This window comes from Felis catus, chromosome A2, assembly GCF_018350175.1.
Source record: "Felis catus isolate Fca126 chromosome A2, F.catus_Fca126_mat1.0, whole genome shotgun sequence".
Lineage (NCBI taxonomy): Eukaryota > Metazoa > Chordata > Mammalia > Carnivora > Felidae > Felis > Felis catus.
Genome location: NC_058369.1, coordinates 60693789 through 60708756, shown reverse-complemented (window position 1 = coordinate 60708756; position 14968 = coordinate 60693789). Strand labels below are relative to the sequence as shown.

Genomic DNA, 14968 nt, shown 5'->3' with positions numbered 1-14968 from the left:
AAGAGGCTAAAACTGAGTGGCAAGCAACTAAACCAGGCTCTTCAGCTTCACAAATGGTTTTTAACGACTCTTTGAGGAAAGTTTCAGACCTTACAGTGAGAAGCCTGCCAAACCTAGAGCTTCCTCTTGAGCACGACACATGCTTGCTTTCTGTTTCTGTTGTTTTATTCTGAGAAAGAGAATGTGTGTGTGAGCAGGAGAGAGACAGAATCCCAAGCAGGTTCCACGCTGTCATCACAGAGCCTGACGTGGGGCCTGCACTCACGAACCATGAGATCATGACCTAAGCCGAAACCAAGAATTGGACGCTTAACCGACGGAGCCTCCCAGCTGCCCCAACAGGTGCGCGTTCTAAGAACACCGCAGCTCCCTCTCTCCATCTCCAACTCCCCCGCTTTGGGAGAAATCAGGTGTAAATAGAAACAAGAAGTGACAGCCAGGTCCTTTTAAGTAAAAGCTGAGGGATGAGCAGAGACCTGAGCACGTTCACGTCCTCTCTCTGGGATTTTGCCACAGAATTCAAAACTTGGTCTATCGGCGATTACTCTAATAGCATCAGCAAAAAGGCTTTCCGTAAGATAGGAAAATCTTGCTGAACAGCTTACGTTAAAAGCAAGCTATTGGACATTTCCATATATCATCACCCCAACCAAATTACAGACAGCACACACCTGTCACAGGTGCGCTGGCCATGAGGACGCATAAGGACAGCTGAAGCCAGCCAGACCCTGACTGAACCCCAGCACTGGCCCCACGGCCAAGGTCCCCAGGGCTGGGCCTGTGGCCCTCAAGTCCCCACCCTCTGCAGGCCTTGATGTAGCAGTCTTGAGGACAAAGCAGAGGGGGGACACTGCTCACATCCAGGACTGTCACTGGGCAGCAGAGCAAACCAGCGCCCGACAAGGAAGGTGGAGGATTGAGGGCCGCCCGCCCCAGTACCCTTTCATGTGGCACAGCCTCTGAGGCTCAGCAAACACGCTCAGTCATGTCACCAGAAAATGACAGTGATAGAGCTAAGCCTTCCAAATTGAATAGAAACTAAGAAAGAAACCCGATGCCTTTTCCTAAATGACATCATTACCAAAGTGTCAAGCACTCATCTTGATCCGCCCCTGGTTTCAAAGCCAACAAACAATTCCTACCTCGCAGTTTTACCAAGAAACAGAGTTCAGAACTACACGCTAGAGAGTCATAGCGGCGGTGGTGGCGAGGTGGCATTGGCGGTGTGAGTAATTTATTAGGAATATTATTATTAAGTGTTAGCATATAAATTTTATTATAATAAAATATATTAAAATAAAGATATTTCTGTAAAGAAAGAAACACCAAATAAGCTTCTTATGGAAAAATCACATAACATTAAGTAGGTAGTTTACAGCCATCTGATATGAATCCTGGGATATTCTCATTTCATACAAACAGAAGTTTTTAATTGTATGCAGAATATATGCACTAAGACCATTTTGTTAAGTATTTTCACTGAATACTCTACATAAGTTATCAACTACATATCCCCTTAATTATAACAGGAAAAAAATTTACTTACAATAACTTTATAGTAAACATTGAATATAATATTAAGTATAAATATAATGCATAAATATGTGTTTTATTTCATAAAAACTGAAAATGAAAGTGAGGGATTCATGTCTGTTATATTCCTCAGTTTTCCCAATTTACAAATGCTTAAACAATCCTATCATACTGAGGATGATACTGAGGATCCACCAGATCAAATATTGACTCCCATTATAAATAGAAATCATTTCAAAATACAATTATGATCACAAAATGAAAATTTTAGAACTTTATCCTACATAGATTTCTCTAAAGAATGGTTGGATTGGCATCAGCTTCATTAGAAGACAACTTATGTTTAAAGCCATCATATCTTTCTATACTATTCTTCTTTTGCATCCTTAATTACTTGTATGATATATTCCTTTTGCTACATAGCTAGCCGTCCCAAAGGACTTATTCTAATGGTACTCACCTGCATCCTTGAACATATATACCATCTTACACTGACTGTAAATAGCCAAACCACCTATTTTGTCAGTTCAGAGACAACAAATCAATGCATGATAAATAACACCATTCCACTTTGGACTAAAAAACAGGAGGTTAAAGTGTTTCCCATTATTGCTACCAAGAAAAAAAGAAAATTTTCTGCCTTTGAAAATAGGCGTTGACTTCTCTTGACAGAATGTAAGTTTATCTACAGAAAAGATCCACGAATTCTTAACACATTTTTTTCATAATAATATAGTCTGTCCTTTAAAAAATAAATGTAAGAAAAAACTGTATATATTCTCTATAACAAGTAGGTAAACCATTTCACATACCAACAGAGTTAAGTAGTGTATATTTCTATACGCTACTGTATAGATATAGGTATATTCCTATATTGAGGTTCTTATAAGGCAGACAGATACACATATGAATACATATATCACAAGGTATTGTGCATTTACAATAGCATAGGAACAAACATAAAAAAAATAGCCATTAATTATGGTATGTCCCCATGGTGGTAGTAGATGGTGGGCAAGGGTGCTGAGAAAAAAAGTATAAATGAAGAGAAAAAAGTTATGGATGAAATGGCATTTAAACTTGGTCTTGATAAGTGAGTAGAATCACAGTAGAAAGATGGATTATAAAAGCAGTCCATGCGGACTAAATATTATGGGTAAGTTCTGAGTATTCTCATGTATATAATTTAATTAGAGACCAGAAATTGAAGCACATAAAACTGTCAGGATAGGTACTCAAATATGGGTCTAGCTATAGACAACTGAGTGCCAGAATAAAGCGTTCACAATTGATTTGGTAACTAAGAGAGAGAAATTGAAGGATTCTGAGGAGAAAACCTGACTTGCAAGAGAAGATGGGAAGTCTACTGGAATTTGTAGGAATGATGTTGAAAAACAATTTTGACAGTGTAGGTAAGAAAATGTAACCTTGAACTGAGGGAACTAGTTATAAAAGACACCCGATAGCTATCAGTATAACTCTAGTACTTTTCTATAGCAAATTTCCCCAGAAAAGGATGAAAACACCAACATGCTAAGGAAAATCATATGTTGTAGGGAAGGCCAGCAAAAGAAACTATGTGCATATGTATGGATAATTTTTTGTTTTGGATGCTACTTTTTTTTAACAGTATGGTAATTAATAACTTCTGTGCACCATAAAAAGATAAGAAGACAAAAGTAGTCTGGGCTTAACTTACAAATCAACAGACATGCAAAAAATCATCAAGGACATCTGTGTGTTATACCTCCCTCAGTAGTATGTCAAAAAGACAACCTACTCTCTCAAGAATGATGCCTGCAAAAAGCAGAGAGGAAAAAGTTCTCCTCAAGAACGCTTTTTGTTTTTCCTACAGCAACATTAATTACATTGTCGGCTAGAGCTGAAAGCATGAGATAAGCAGAAGCAATCTGATTCTCATCTTGTTTAAACTTGTCAGTTCTAAAATGAAGTCAAGAGTTAGGGAAAATGGAGAAGGTCTCCTTCCTCATTTAAAGATAAATGGGAAGTCCAACTCCTGAATTTTTTTAAAAGGAGGGTTACTCTCTAGAAGACAGTTGTCTCTTTGAAAGTATTTCTAATTCAGCCTCTCACATGACAGCCTCCCAGAGTCTGAGAGTGATATGTTTCATCAGGAGACACTCCCATCTTCAGTGCAGCTCTGGATCACCTGTTCTGCCTTTGACCCTCTGCTAAAAGAAAATGGATCTCTACAGGGCTTAGAAGCTGCCAAGACTTAGCAAATTTTTCAGCTGAACTTTTGCTTCAACTCAGTGTTCTTACTTCCTAGTTCTGCTGTTTCATGTGGCATGCTAGGCAACCCTAAAGAGAAGCTACTTTCAATAAGCACTTATTTGTTAGAATTCTGACTCCCAATATGATCCTGGAGATTAGACACATGTTCCTCCAGAGAAGAGAAAGAAGGAGAGGGAAAACTGAGGAAAGAACAAGAATAGATGAAGTATGAATACGTAGATCACCTAGTGAAGGGAGGGTTAGAGAGTATGACACAGAGATGTGAAACAAACCGTCTGAGGGGATGCGATGCCTGGGATTTGTCCCAAGTATCAAAACACTGTGAATGTACCATATATTGAAGGGAATTTCAATACAGATCTTATCCAGTCAACATTTTTTTTCCTTCTGAGTTGTGAATCCCTTTCCTCTTCTAGTTGTGTATCCCTAAATTTTTCCTCAAATAAAGCCTTTTATTTTTTCAAGTGTTAAACGAGTGGAATGAAAGGAAAGAGACCATTTTATTTCTCATTTCTTGGACACATTTTTTTTTATCCCTTAGAAAGTAAATCCATTCAAATAATTACTTATTAAAATTATCTGGGACAATGCTTTAACAAGCCCAATGCATGAATGGTTTTATTGTTGAGATTAATATATTTCACCAAATTCTACCCACTATTACATATCCAGACTGCTCTGATTGTTCACATGAATTTTTTAATGAGATATATTTTTAAAGTGTATTCTTTGAAGAATTTTTTTTTAAATAGAAGCTTAGGCACATGAGTGAGGTCTGACTTTATGGGGGGAAAAATATCACTTGAATCAAGACATGAGGTCTAGTCTATGCACCGATGCAGTGCCTACAATTCTGATGTGACATTCCAATGAAATCCTGAAAGTTAGTACTTCCTAAATTCAGGTTTAGGGTACATGGGCTGGGAGAAAATAATTTCTCCATTATCTTCTTCATAATCTGAATCTTAAAGGTCACTTAATGATGGCAAATTGATGGGAGAAAAACTAAAAGCAACAAAAACAAAACCAACAAATAAGTTTTATTGTCAATTGAAAAAATAAATAACCAGCGCTGACAAGTAACAAAGAATCCTGATTTTAAAAAAGAAAGTGCATTTGCCAATTTTTTCTAATCTCTTTAAAGGTTTTCAATAGTTCTAAATTAAATCCCTTTCACCCTTCTCTCTTTTTCCATCAGAAAATCTGAAGAGTATTTGGATTCAGACATCCACTGCACCAAAGATCTTTCATTACACAGCACAAACAAGCAATTTATTGAACAAGAACCCAATTACTTAACCTAGCTTCAGGTTTCATTCTATCTACCCTGCCGCATCTACCTTGACAGAAGCCTACTCATCTCTTCTGATGGACGTTGCTACATATCAGTTCTGATACAGAGAGATGATTCCTAACCTTCTTGTAGAGAACCACTGATTAAAGAAGCTCAGATGCCCATCTCAGCTTCCTTGGACCCATGAATAACAATGGGAAAGAGTGCAGACAGATATGGACCCTTTCCTCCTCTGTATAAGGAACCAGCATTCAAAGAGTTGAAAAAAAGGAGCATCTGCTCAGAGAAAATGACTAACATTTACCAAAGTCCTGTACTGGCAGTGTCTGAGGTTCTCTCCAGTGTGTTTCTGTTCTTTACATTACTATCATGCTCCCCCCATTTTGCTAGTAGAGAAGAAAATAAATTCCGTAAAGTTCTTGTACCTTTATTGCTGCCATTCTTGTTTTCAAACTTATTGATAAACGATGTTAATGACTTGACTTTTACATCACAAATTCTCAATAGTAAATGCACATTAGAAGAACCTAGAAACCTACAGCCTGAGTCCCATCCCTACAGACTTTGATTTAATTCATCAGGACTGGAACCTGCGCATTGTTATTGTTTTTAAATTTCTCCAGATGATTATAATTTACAGCTAATGTTGAGAAGCATTATTTGATGTGAATAGCAACCAAAATTTCGTTATTATATTAGAATTATGAACAGCTGTTAGGAACCATTTTAGTTTAGCTTCATTTCCAAAGCAGTAATATTTTAAAGAAAAGCCTCTGGGGGCACCTGGGTGGCCCATTGGTTGAGCATCCGAATTCCTCTCAAGTCCTGTCCTCCTGGTTCATGAATTTGAGCCCCAAGCTGGGCTCTTTGTTGAGAGCTCGGAACCTAGAGTCTGCTTCATATTCTGTGTGTGTCTCTCTCTCTGCCCCTCCCCTGCTGACACTCTGTCAATCTCTCTCTCTCAAAAATAAATAAACATTAAACAATTTTAAAAAAGGAAAGCCTCTAAAAGTTTACACTCATGAAGACATCGTTACCTCACAGGAAAGTCTATTTCTTTGGTTTCCTTTTTAACATTAAATCTTTAGAGAAAGTTCCCGATATATTTCAAAGTATCCATGTACACGACTGCTCATGACAACACTGTTTTTCTTGATAAGTTCAATAATACCGACAATAAAGAAGTGGAGTTACACACACAAACACAGAGAAAGAGAAAGAGAAAGAGAGGGAGGAGAGAGAAGGAGAAAGGAAGACACCAACTAACTCACATAAATGGGAATAGGGAGAATGCCTTCAGTGTAAAATACTTTACGGATGTACTTATAGGCATATATGTACACGCATAATACCTTTTTTTTAAAAATTTTTTTTTCAACGTTTATTTATTTTTGGGACAGAGAGAGACAGAGCATGAACAGGGGAGGGGCAGAGAGAGAGGGAGACACAGAATCGGAAACAGGCTCCGGGCTCCGAGCCATCAGCCCAGAGCCCGAGGCGGGGCTCGAACTCACGGACCACGAGATCGTGACCAGGCTGAAGTCGGACGCTTAACCGACTGCGCCACCCAGGCGCCCCTTTGAAGAGCACTGTAAAGGGTGGTTTCTAGAAATATAAGGTTAGGCTTTTATTTCTAGTATATACCTTTTTAATTCTTTCTATATTCTAATCATTTGTATGAACTGGTTTCATATATTTCAACTAGGAGAGACTATTTGGATAATGGGATAACAAATCATTTGTTTCTTTTTTAGAAGTTTTCAGTATTCTCCCAATACTGATGTGCAATTAGCTACCCACACTCTTCCTTGTGCTACCGTTCGGAGGTGATGAAGTTACCAGTCTTCTACATGATGGCCCATTAGCTATTTTAAAGAAAACAACAATGTTTTCCTTTGGTGGAAACTCATTTCAGATTCTTCATATCCTTTTGAAGACTGTACTGTGTGTTTAGTATTAATGTGCTGGTATTAAAGGATATGAAAATAATTTCACCAATTTGTGCCATGAAGAAGCTTACATTCGATCAAGGAGATAAAAATAAAAACATAAATAAAAAGTAGTAATTTCGTTGCAAGTTCATTTGTAAACAGAGGAAACAAATGCCCACAGGGGAGTCTACTCTCTCAAGATGGTGAGCAACCAATACAGGGAGTGTAAAATTGGCAAATGGGCATGGAACATGTTTCTCAAAATTTACTTTTCAAGTTAACAGAATTTTGATGTGTTATTTTAGTTCAATTTTACAACAGTACCAGATATCATTATTCCCAATTTATAACTGCATAAGTAGCAGCTCACGATATAATGGCTTTAAGATCTTTTCTTCTCTGACCATGTTCTGATTCATCAATGTTGCTCTACAATAGCCAAGAATTAAATATACTTTCTAAATATGGTCTGATCAGTGCACAGGCAAGTGACACTACTGAGTCCACTGATTTTAGCACTAATAGCTCTGATAATTTGTTCCAGAGTGAAGAGAGTGGAAGGAAAAATAGAGTTGATAGAAGCGGTTGGGTATATGGAGAAAGAAACGGCAAAGCCTGCCTGGAAGACTCAATGATGGCTTCAGAGAGCAGGCAGTGTTGGCTTGAACTGAGATTTGAAAAGCAAGGTTGAGTATTCCGGGGATAAATAGTGGGGTCTTCATTCCAAGCACAGGGAGTAATACAACCAGAATACTACCTGTTTAGACACTGTGGATGCTTTCCACATTGTGTACAGTTACAAGAACAGGAACAAAGGGGCAAATGGGAGTGAGGTTTGAAAGGGAGATAGAGGACTGACCATTATTATCTTGGGAATTTGGATATGATTGTACAGGCAATTAATATAACAACATAATAACTCATTTTATGTCCTGGAGAAAGACCTGTGTATTTTCCAGACATTAAAAAGGAATGAAAACATGTATAATAGAGATGTGCTCAGCTAAAATAAAACATCACCTAAATATCAGTAGTTTTTAAGTTGAAATGACAATTTCATACTTTCGTAATTTTTACTCCCCATTGGGAACACAGTTACACACTTTTGTGAGAAACAATGGTCTTTTTCATTAAGCTATGCATGATATAGAAGAGTCAACAGGTGCCTAACATGACTGCTTGTGGTTAGGATCACTTTCAAATTTATTTTGGCATAGTATTTCCATCAGAAAATTCTAAGTCAATAATTTTTTTTAAAAATTTGTACTTCTATTACAGGCCATTTATTGCAGGCTGTTTACTATGATTTTTTGCTTACAATTTCTTGTCAAATGAAAAGCCCTAACTTAGCTTCTCCCGAACAACTTCAAGCTTTAGCTTCTATAGTACAGGTGTCTACTGCATATCCTAGAATTGGTATCCCTACTGGGAACAACAGGAGACCATGGTGAGGAAAGAAAACACACAGCAATATGTATGAAAAGAGGTTTTTTTGTCTCTTGGTTTTAATATTCTGTAAGATAGCATGCTGGTTTCCTCTGATGCAAGAAGATTCCTCAAAAGACACTAAATTTAGAGTCTTGAAACAATATTCTGCTCTATGAAATTCTTATCAAACATTCATTGTTGAGATTTTTTAAATATGGGTTAATAAGTAGTTTCAGACAATAGCAGAACAAAACTACTTATTTTATATTTGGAATATAAGACAAAATTGTATTTGTGTGATACAATGTTAGGGACTAGATTGGTTATTTTTACTTGATAGAAGTATGATTTATAGTGTCTTTGTGTAGATTGTGATTGTTTCATGTTTTATTGTCAAATTTCCTTGGCTAATAAAGCCACAGATAATGAAGCTGGCACGAGAGATCATTGTCTAGAGTTTTCAAGGTCAATATGTCAATTAAGATCCATGAGCTACTCATTAGGACCGGAAAAAAATGAACATGCTGAGCAAGAGGAGATTACAAGTCTGGGATATCAAACATCTGTATTGACTTATGACAGCGTCAAGTTCTCCCTTTTGTGAAGTGATTTAGAGGGGCAAATTACTTTTCCCCTAATTTGACAAAGATGACACTTTTTAAAGCTTCCTAATATAGGTTCAAAGATGCTTCATCACATACATCCATAAACCATGATACATATATTGCATCAAATTCTCCAAGTACATATTGTCCATGTCATCTAGCAGAAGCATTAATTTATTTCCTTCATTCATTTGACAAAGACTTATAATTTCCTGAGTATGTACTGTGAATAAAGTTCTGGGTTAGCCAGAGGAGAGGGGGAAAAATGAGGTAACCACGATTTCTGTCTCAAATACCCTACAGAGATAGATACTAAGCAATTAAATACATGATCAGTTAATTATAGCTGGTATAAGTGTCACAAAGGGAAAGTGCATGATGTGAGAACATACAATTATTATCATATAGGACCTTCAATGAGAGAATCATGTGGTATGAACATATCCACAGAATATAGATGTTAATTTACTAACTAAATATAATTGAATATGTATTTATTGAGAACCCACTATATTCCATTCATTCTGTGGGGGTTAAGGATGTAAGAAAATCATACAATGTAATTGGGGAAACAGACATATGTACAGAAAAATGCTAAAAGCTACAGAAGCACAGATAAAAGGTGGTCCCTGAGATTTAAAAAAGAAGAAGAAAAATACTTGAAAGAGAGAACTGGTTCATTCATTTAATAAAATATTTATTAAACATTTATCATTTTTCCAACTTGGTGCTTGGTGTTAGGGACTTATGTCAATAAAATATAACCCCTGTCTGTAAATGACTCACTTTCTACAGCAGTGGTCGAAACCAGGATGGTTTTCTCCTCAGGGGACATATGACAAAGTCTGGAGACATTTTTTTTTTTTTTGTCATAACTGGGGAGGGGGCACTACTGTCATCTAGTGAATAGAGACCAGAGATACTGTGAAACAGCCTACAATACAAAGAACAACACCCCAGTGATGAATAATTATATATCCCCAAATGTCAACAGTACCAAGGTTGAGAGCCACAGAGAAATAAGTAACCAATTACAATGCAGTATTATTAGTGATGAAATTGGGCTGTGTTTTAAAAGACTAAGGAAAGTAAAGGAATAAATGTGATGCATTAAGGAGAGTAGGCAAGGAAAATCATTTAACATAGTACACTATTCTTGCAAATTTTGGTGAGATTCTGGAAATGCCTGTCAAAATGAAGATAGCAAGGTTAATATAGAATGGATGTGAGAGGGTTTTTGAGAGGTAAAACAAACGTTAATTTATGAAGCAATTATATGATGAAAGTTTGTGAGGTTGAAACAGATGGAAGAAGCGGATGGAAGAGTCAATGCTTTCCTTACAATTTGTTTTGTTTGGGTGGTAGGTTAGATGGTGTTAACATGAATATATATCAAGACAAAGGTGAAAGACAGTTTTGAAAGATATTAATGATAATAAAAATAATACTTACATGTTACATGTCAAGGAGTATGTTAGTCATAGCAAACTATTAAATGTGTCATAACCCTTGTTAGGGAGGTAGAGCTATTTAAAGTAAGTAGTTATCTCTAATTTTTAAGAAAGGGAAAGAGAGATTAAATACCTCACTCAAGGTCCCATTGCTTATTTGTGGCAACTCCAAACTCCAATTGATATTTATCTTCTGAAGCCAGTGTTGTCAACCTCTATGCTCTACTGGATAAGGAAAGAGAGACTGTAGACCATCTAGGTGGAGTTTTCACAGTTTGGATTTAGATTGCTTGGGTTCTCCAAAAAGTGAAACCTGGCATAAAAGTTTATATACTGCCAGTTTCTTAGGGAATACAATTCCAGGGAAGCAGAAGTGAGGAGAAATTTGAGTGAGACATAGATATACGGAGAGCAAACATTCAATTTTAAGTCAAGCACACTTGATGGTTTGATTGCTGGAATGTCTTCTAAGAGACCATCCTAACTGTTGAATTTCAGGATAGCCCATGGATAAGACAAAAGGGAGAATATTCACCACCTCTCAACAACATTAGTTAAAAATTTGCTCTAAAAACTTTGAACTCTTCTGCCTTTCCTACATTGCTCATCTAGAGATACCAAGTGGGTGTCAGTGGCAACAGAGATGTCTTGAGGCAGGAGGCAAGAAAGATTCAGCATGAATGGAAGATAAAACACGATGAGTTGTGCCAGTGAGAATCAATCACAAGGAAAGCTAATGCAAAATAAGAGGCCAAGCCCTGAAACAAATACAACTGGGAAGCTATGCAATGGTGTGTACGAAATAGCTGACCTATCTGCTCTAAATATTACCAGCTTTGTTGCGCTCAAGTTATTTCCCCTTCTGGGGTCTTAATTTTCTCATCTTCAAAACAGAGAAAATCATAGTACCTATCCAGTAGTATTGAGAGGACTGAAGGATTTAACATATATTAATAATTTGAAACAGAATGAACATATAAGCACCAAATGCATTTATCATTTATTATTGACATCACCATCATCGTTGTTGAGAAGGAGAATATCAGCCCCTTAATAGCCACAAATGGGCTGAGTCTAACAGCAAGGCCTGGGTGTTGTTAGAGCTGGCCTGGCACCCACAGTTAAGGGTATAATGTCCTCTTGTTGAATATAAATTATCTCGGACAAGACACGAAGATCCAACAATGTCACTTTGTGACCATGATGAAGTGAGACAAAAAACAAAAACTTAATTGATCAAATAGAGAGTACAATAGTCAATACTCCAAAGAGTATTTGAGAAAAATGGATAAAATAGAAGACAGATCACACTGGGCAAATTGATGAGCAGGAGATGGGGAAATCAATCATTTTTAAAGCATGAATGTGAATAAGACAGAGATGGGAATTTAACTTGAGGAAAATGTACGTATGACAGGGAGAAGTAAACAGTTAGTTTGCTTTAAGAAAGGCTCTGTGGGAAAGAAGTGTTTGCAGATCCAAGAAAGAGAGGGGAAATCTGATGAAGTAAGTTCTTAAAGTACATAGAAAGGAGAGATAGCAAGAAAATTGTTGGAAAACTAACCCTAAGAAGGAAAAGGTATTTCATTCTCTGAAATTGGAGGAGAAAGTGAGATAAATCCTAGTATCACTGAATATGAAGAATCTGTGATAGAGGGTAAAGAGGGGCAGCAAAGAAATTTCATGACTGTTGACTTGTTTTCTCACTGAGGAAATAATCCAAGACATCTGTTGAAGTTAAAGGATAGTAGCTTGGTAACACTGGGGCAGCCACAACAAAAAAGGGACCTGGAGCCAACAGGAAAGAAAAAGGTATCAGACATTAATAAGTATGCAGCCAACACTTCCTTTTGTGGGCCACAGTGAGAGTGGAAAGTGCGCCCCAAAGGCCTCAGGCACACTGGGAGAGTACAAGGTGATAGAGCACTGCCTGCCTACCCCAAATGCCATACTCTGCGCCTCTATCACGTGCACATCTTTGTACATAATCATGCTGTCAACAAGTTCCACTTCTGGTACTTTGTCTCTCAGCTGAAGAAGATGAGTATATCTTCAAGGGAAATTGTCTACTATGGACAGGTGTTTCAGAAATACCCCATGTGGGTCAAGAACTTTGGCACCTGTGTGTGCCATGACTCCCCAGTGGCACTCACAATATGTACCAAGAGTACTGGACCTGACCACTGCAGGTGCTGTTACCCAGTGCTACTGAGACATGGACACCTGGCATTGCACCTGGGCCCACTCGATCCAGATTATAAAGGTGGAGGAGACTGCAGCCAGCAAGTGCCTACCAGCAGCCAACCAACTCCATGACTCTATGATCAAGTTCCCACTGACCCACCAGGTCTTGCATGGCCAATAGAAGCCATGTTTTACCATGAAGAGGCCCAAGATCTTCTTTTAGATACAGAGCTTCCCTGTCCCTAGGTCTGCCCAAAGAAATGCCTTGGGAAAACCAAAAACCCAAAAAGCCAAACAAACCAACAAACAAAAAAACCTAAACAAAACAAAACAGAGGGAGAGAGAGAGAGAGAGAGAGAGAGAGAGAGAGAGAGAGAGAGAATGCAGTTAAGGCAGAAGATTCTACACTCATAACCCTAAAGGATCTGATCAGTATAGCTATGTCATGTTTCTGTAGAAGTCCTAAGCATGTGAGATGACAAGGAGACACATAAAATTCTTGGACCAATCCCTGTTATCAATGGCAAGTTTTCTGTGGTGAAAGGTGAAGAGGAACAAACGAATAAAAAGTCTTAAGCGAGCACAATTGAAATGACTGTGTCCAGGCCACATAAACAGGAAAACAAAGCCTGCTACAGAATGACCCATTAAAGGAGCTCAATTTCTAGGTCACTGGAGATAGGGAATGGAGAAGACAGGTGGAGATGTAAGGGTGGGGTGGGGTGGGGGATGGCAGCTACGCTCAGTAGCAGTGCCACCGAAGGAATTTGAAGGTTGGAAAGGTAGAGGGTTTCAGATAAAGTGTTTTAAGATTTTGGAAACCAAACAATTATAAAAGATAGTGAGATGCAGCCAATGATCTAGAAATTTGTCCTTGAAGTTGGGCAGTGTTATGGAGGGAAGTAACTAGAGAAGAGTCCAAGACCCTAGTGGCCAGGAAAGGTGTTACATGTTAACAGGAGATTAACTTTAAAAAGATTACTAAATATTAGTCGTCCTATTTTCTCAGGCCAAATAAGATTTCTAGTACACTATAAAAAGAAAGAAGAAAAAGAAAACCCCTTTAATGTTTCATATTATAGTTCAGAAAACTTACATTATTGTATAACAATTTCATTAAACTGCAGTGAGATTTATTTTTACAGAATGCTCATATGCTACAGATAGACATTACCTTCTGAAGAAGATGTCAAATAGACTTGTTTATGCCCAGAGAAGCCACGTATGTAGAAAAAGCCTCACACATCGACTACAGTTTCTGGAAAAGAGCTGAACAATTGGTGGTTACTACTGATGGAATTTAAAACAGATTCAAAAGATATAAGAAGCTACATTGTTAAAGGAATGGTATACAATTCTTGTGCTTCTTTACGTATGAGATCTTTTCTAAAAATTTTTTTGATGTTTAGTTATTTTTGAGAGAGAGAGAGAGAGAGAGAGAGAGAGCGCGGAAACGGGGAGACACAGAATCCAAAGTAGGCTCCGAGCTCTGAGCTGTCAGCACACAGCCCTACACGGGGCTTGAACTCATTGACCGCGAGATCATGACCTGAGCTGAAGTCCAATGCTTAACCAACTGAGCCACCCAGGTGCCCCTCTAGGTATAAGATTCTTAATTTAAAAAGTAACTGCATAAATCTCGTGACCCTAGGAAATACTTGGTTACACTGAAGCTTTATTTAGCCCTGAAAAGAAATTCAGTGTTCTCTCTTGGTAAAATTTTGAAGAATCACTCATTAGACCTAATTGTTCTTCCAGAACGTCTGGCTGTTAAAGGTAATTTAGTAGGACAGAAAATAAAATATACTCACAGATTACTTGCTACAAATAAGATTGTACTCTCTGTCTACATCGTGAAACATTATATCATATTTCCAAAGAGAGAAGTTACCTGATTATCTCCTTGAGAAAATACATGTGTGTTAATTCTTAACATCTTAACTCTACATTTGGGAAGACCTTATTTTAAGGTTTGACTTTTTCCTGCTGCTGATCATAGACCTGAGGACAATAATCAGAACCACTAACATAAGATGACAAAGAAATGCCATAAAAAATACTTACATAAGATATACCAGGAAAACAAACAAACAAAATACTTGTTTTTTCTGGGCAGTCTTATTGTGATATGTAGAATTTTTACAAAGATTAGGTGATTTTGAGTGGTGTTTACAACTAAAAGATAGGAAAAATCAACATTTTTTTTAATTTTATTTTTCTTCTGGAATCCTCAGGCAATATTATAACTGACTCATTTAACTCATCTGAATTACTTTTTAATAAGCT

General features: G+C 37.4%; 2 protein-coding genes and 1 pseudogene across 2 annotated transcripts in view; 1 reads left to right on the top strand and 2 right to left on the bottom strand.

Annotated features, from left to right (window-relative positions):
• LOC101081959 overlaps window positions 1-1218 on the bottom strand; it is a 47370-nt gene extending 46152 nt beyond the window's left edge. The window contains exons 1-2 of the mRNA XM_045052602.1: window positions 1143-1218; window positions 672-959 (exon numbers count right to left, since the gene is read on the bottom strand). Coding sequence (XP_044908537.1) covers window positions 672-959; window positions 1143-1218 — 364 coding nt within the window. The remainder of the gene's footprint in view (window positions 1-671; window positions 960-1142) is intronic.
• LOC101081454 (solute carrier family 41 member 3) overlaps window positions 1-14968 on the bottom strand; it is an 837990-nt gene that overhangs the window by 192895 nt on the left and 630127 nt on the right. The window lies entirely within an intron of this gene.
• Window positions 12330-12905, top strand: LOC105259701 (annotated as a pseudogene).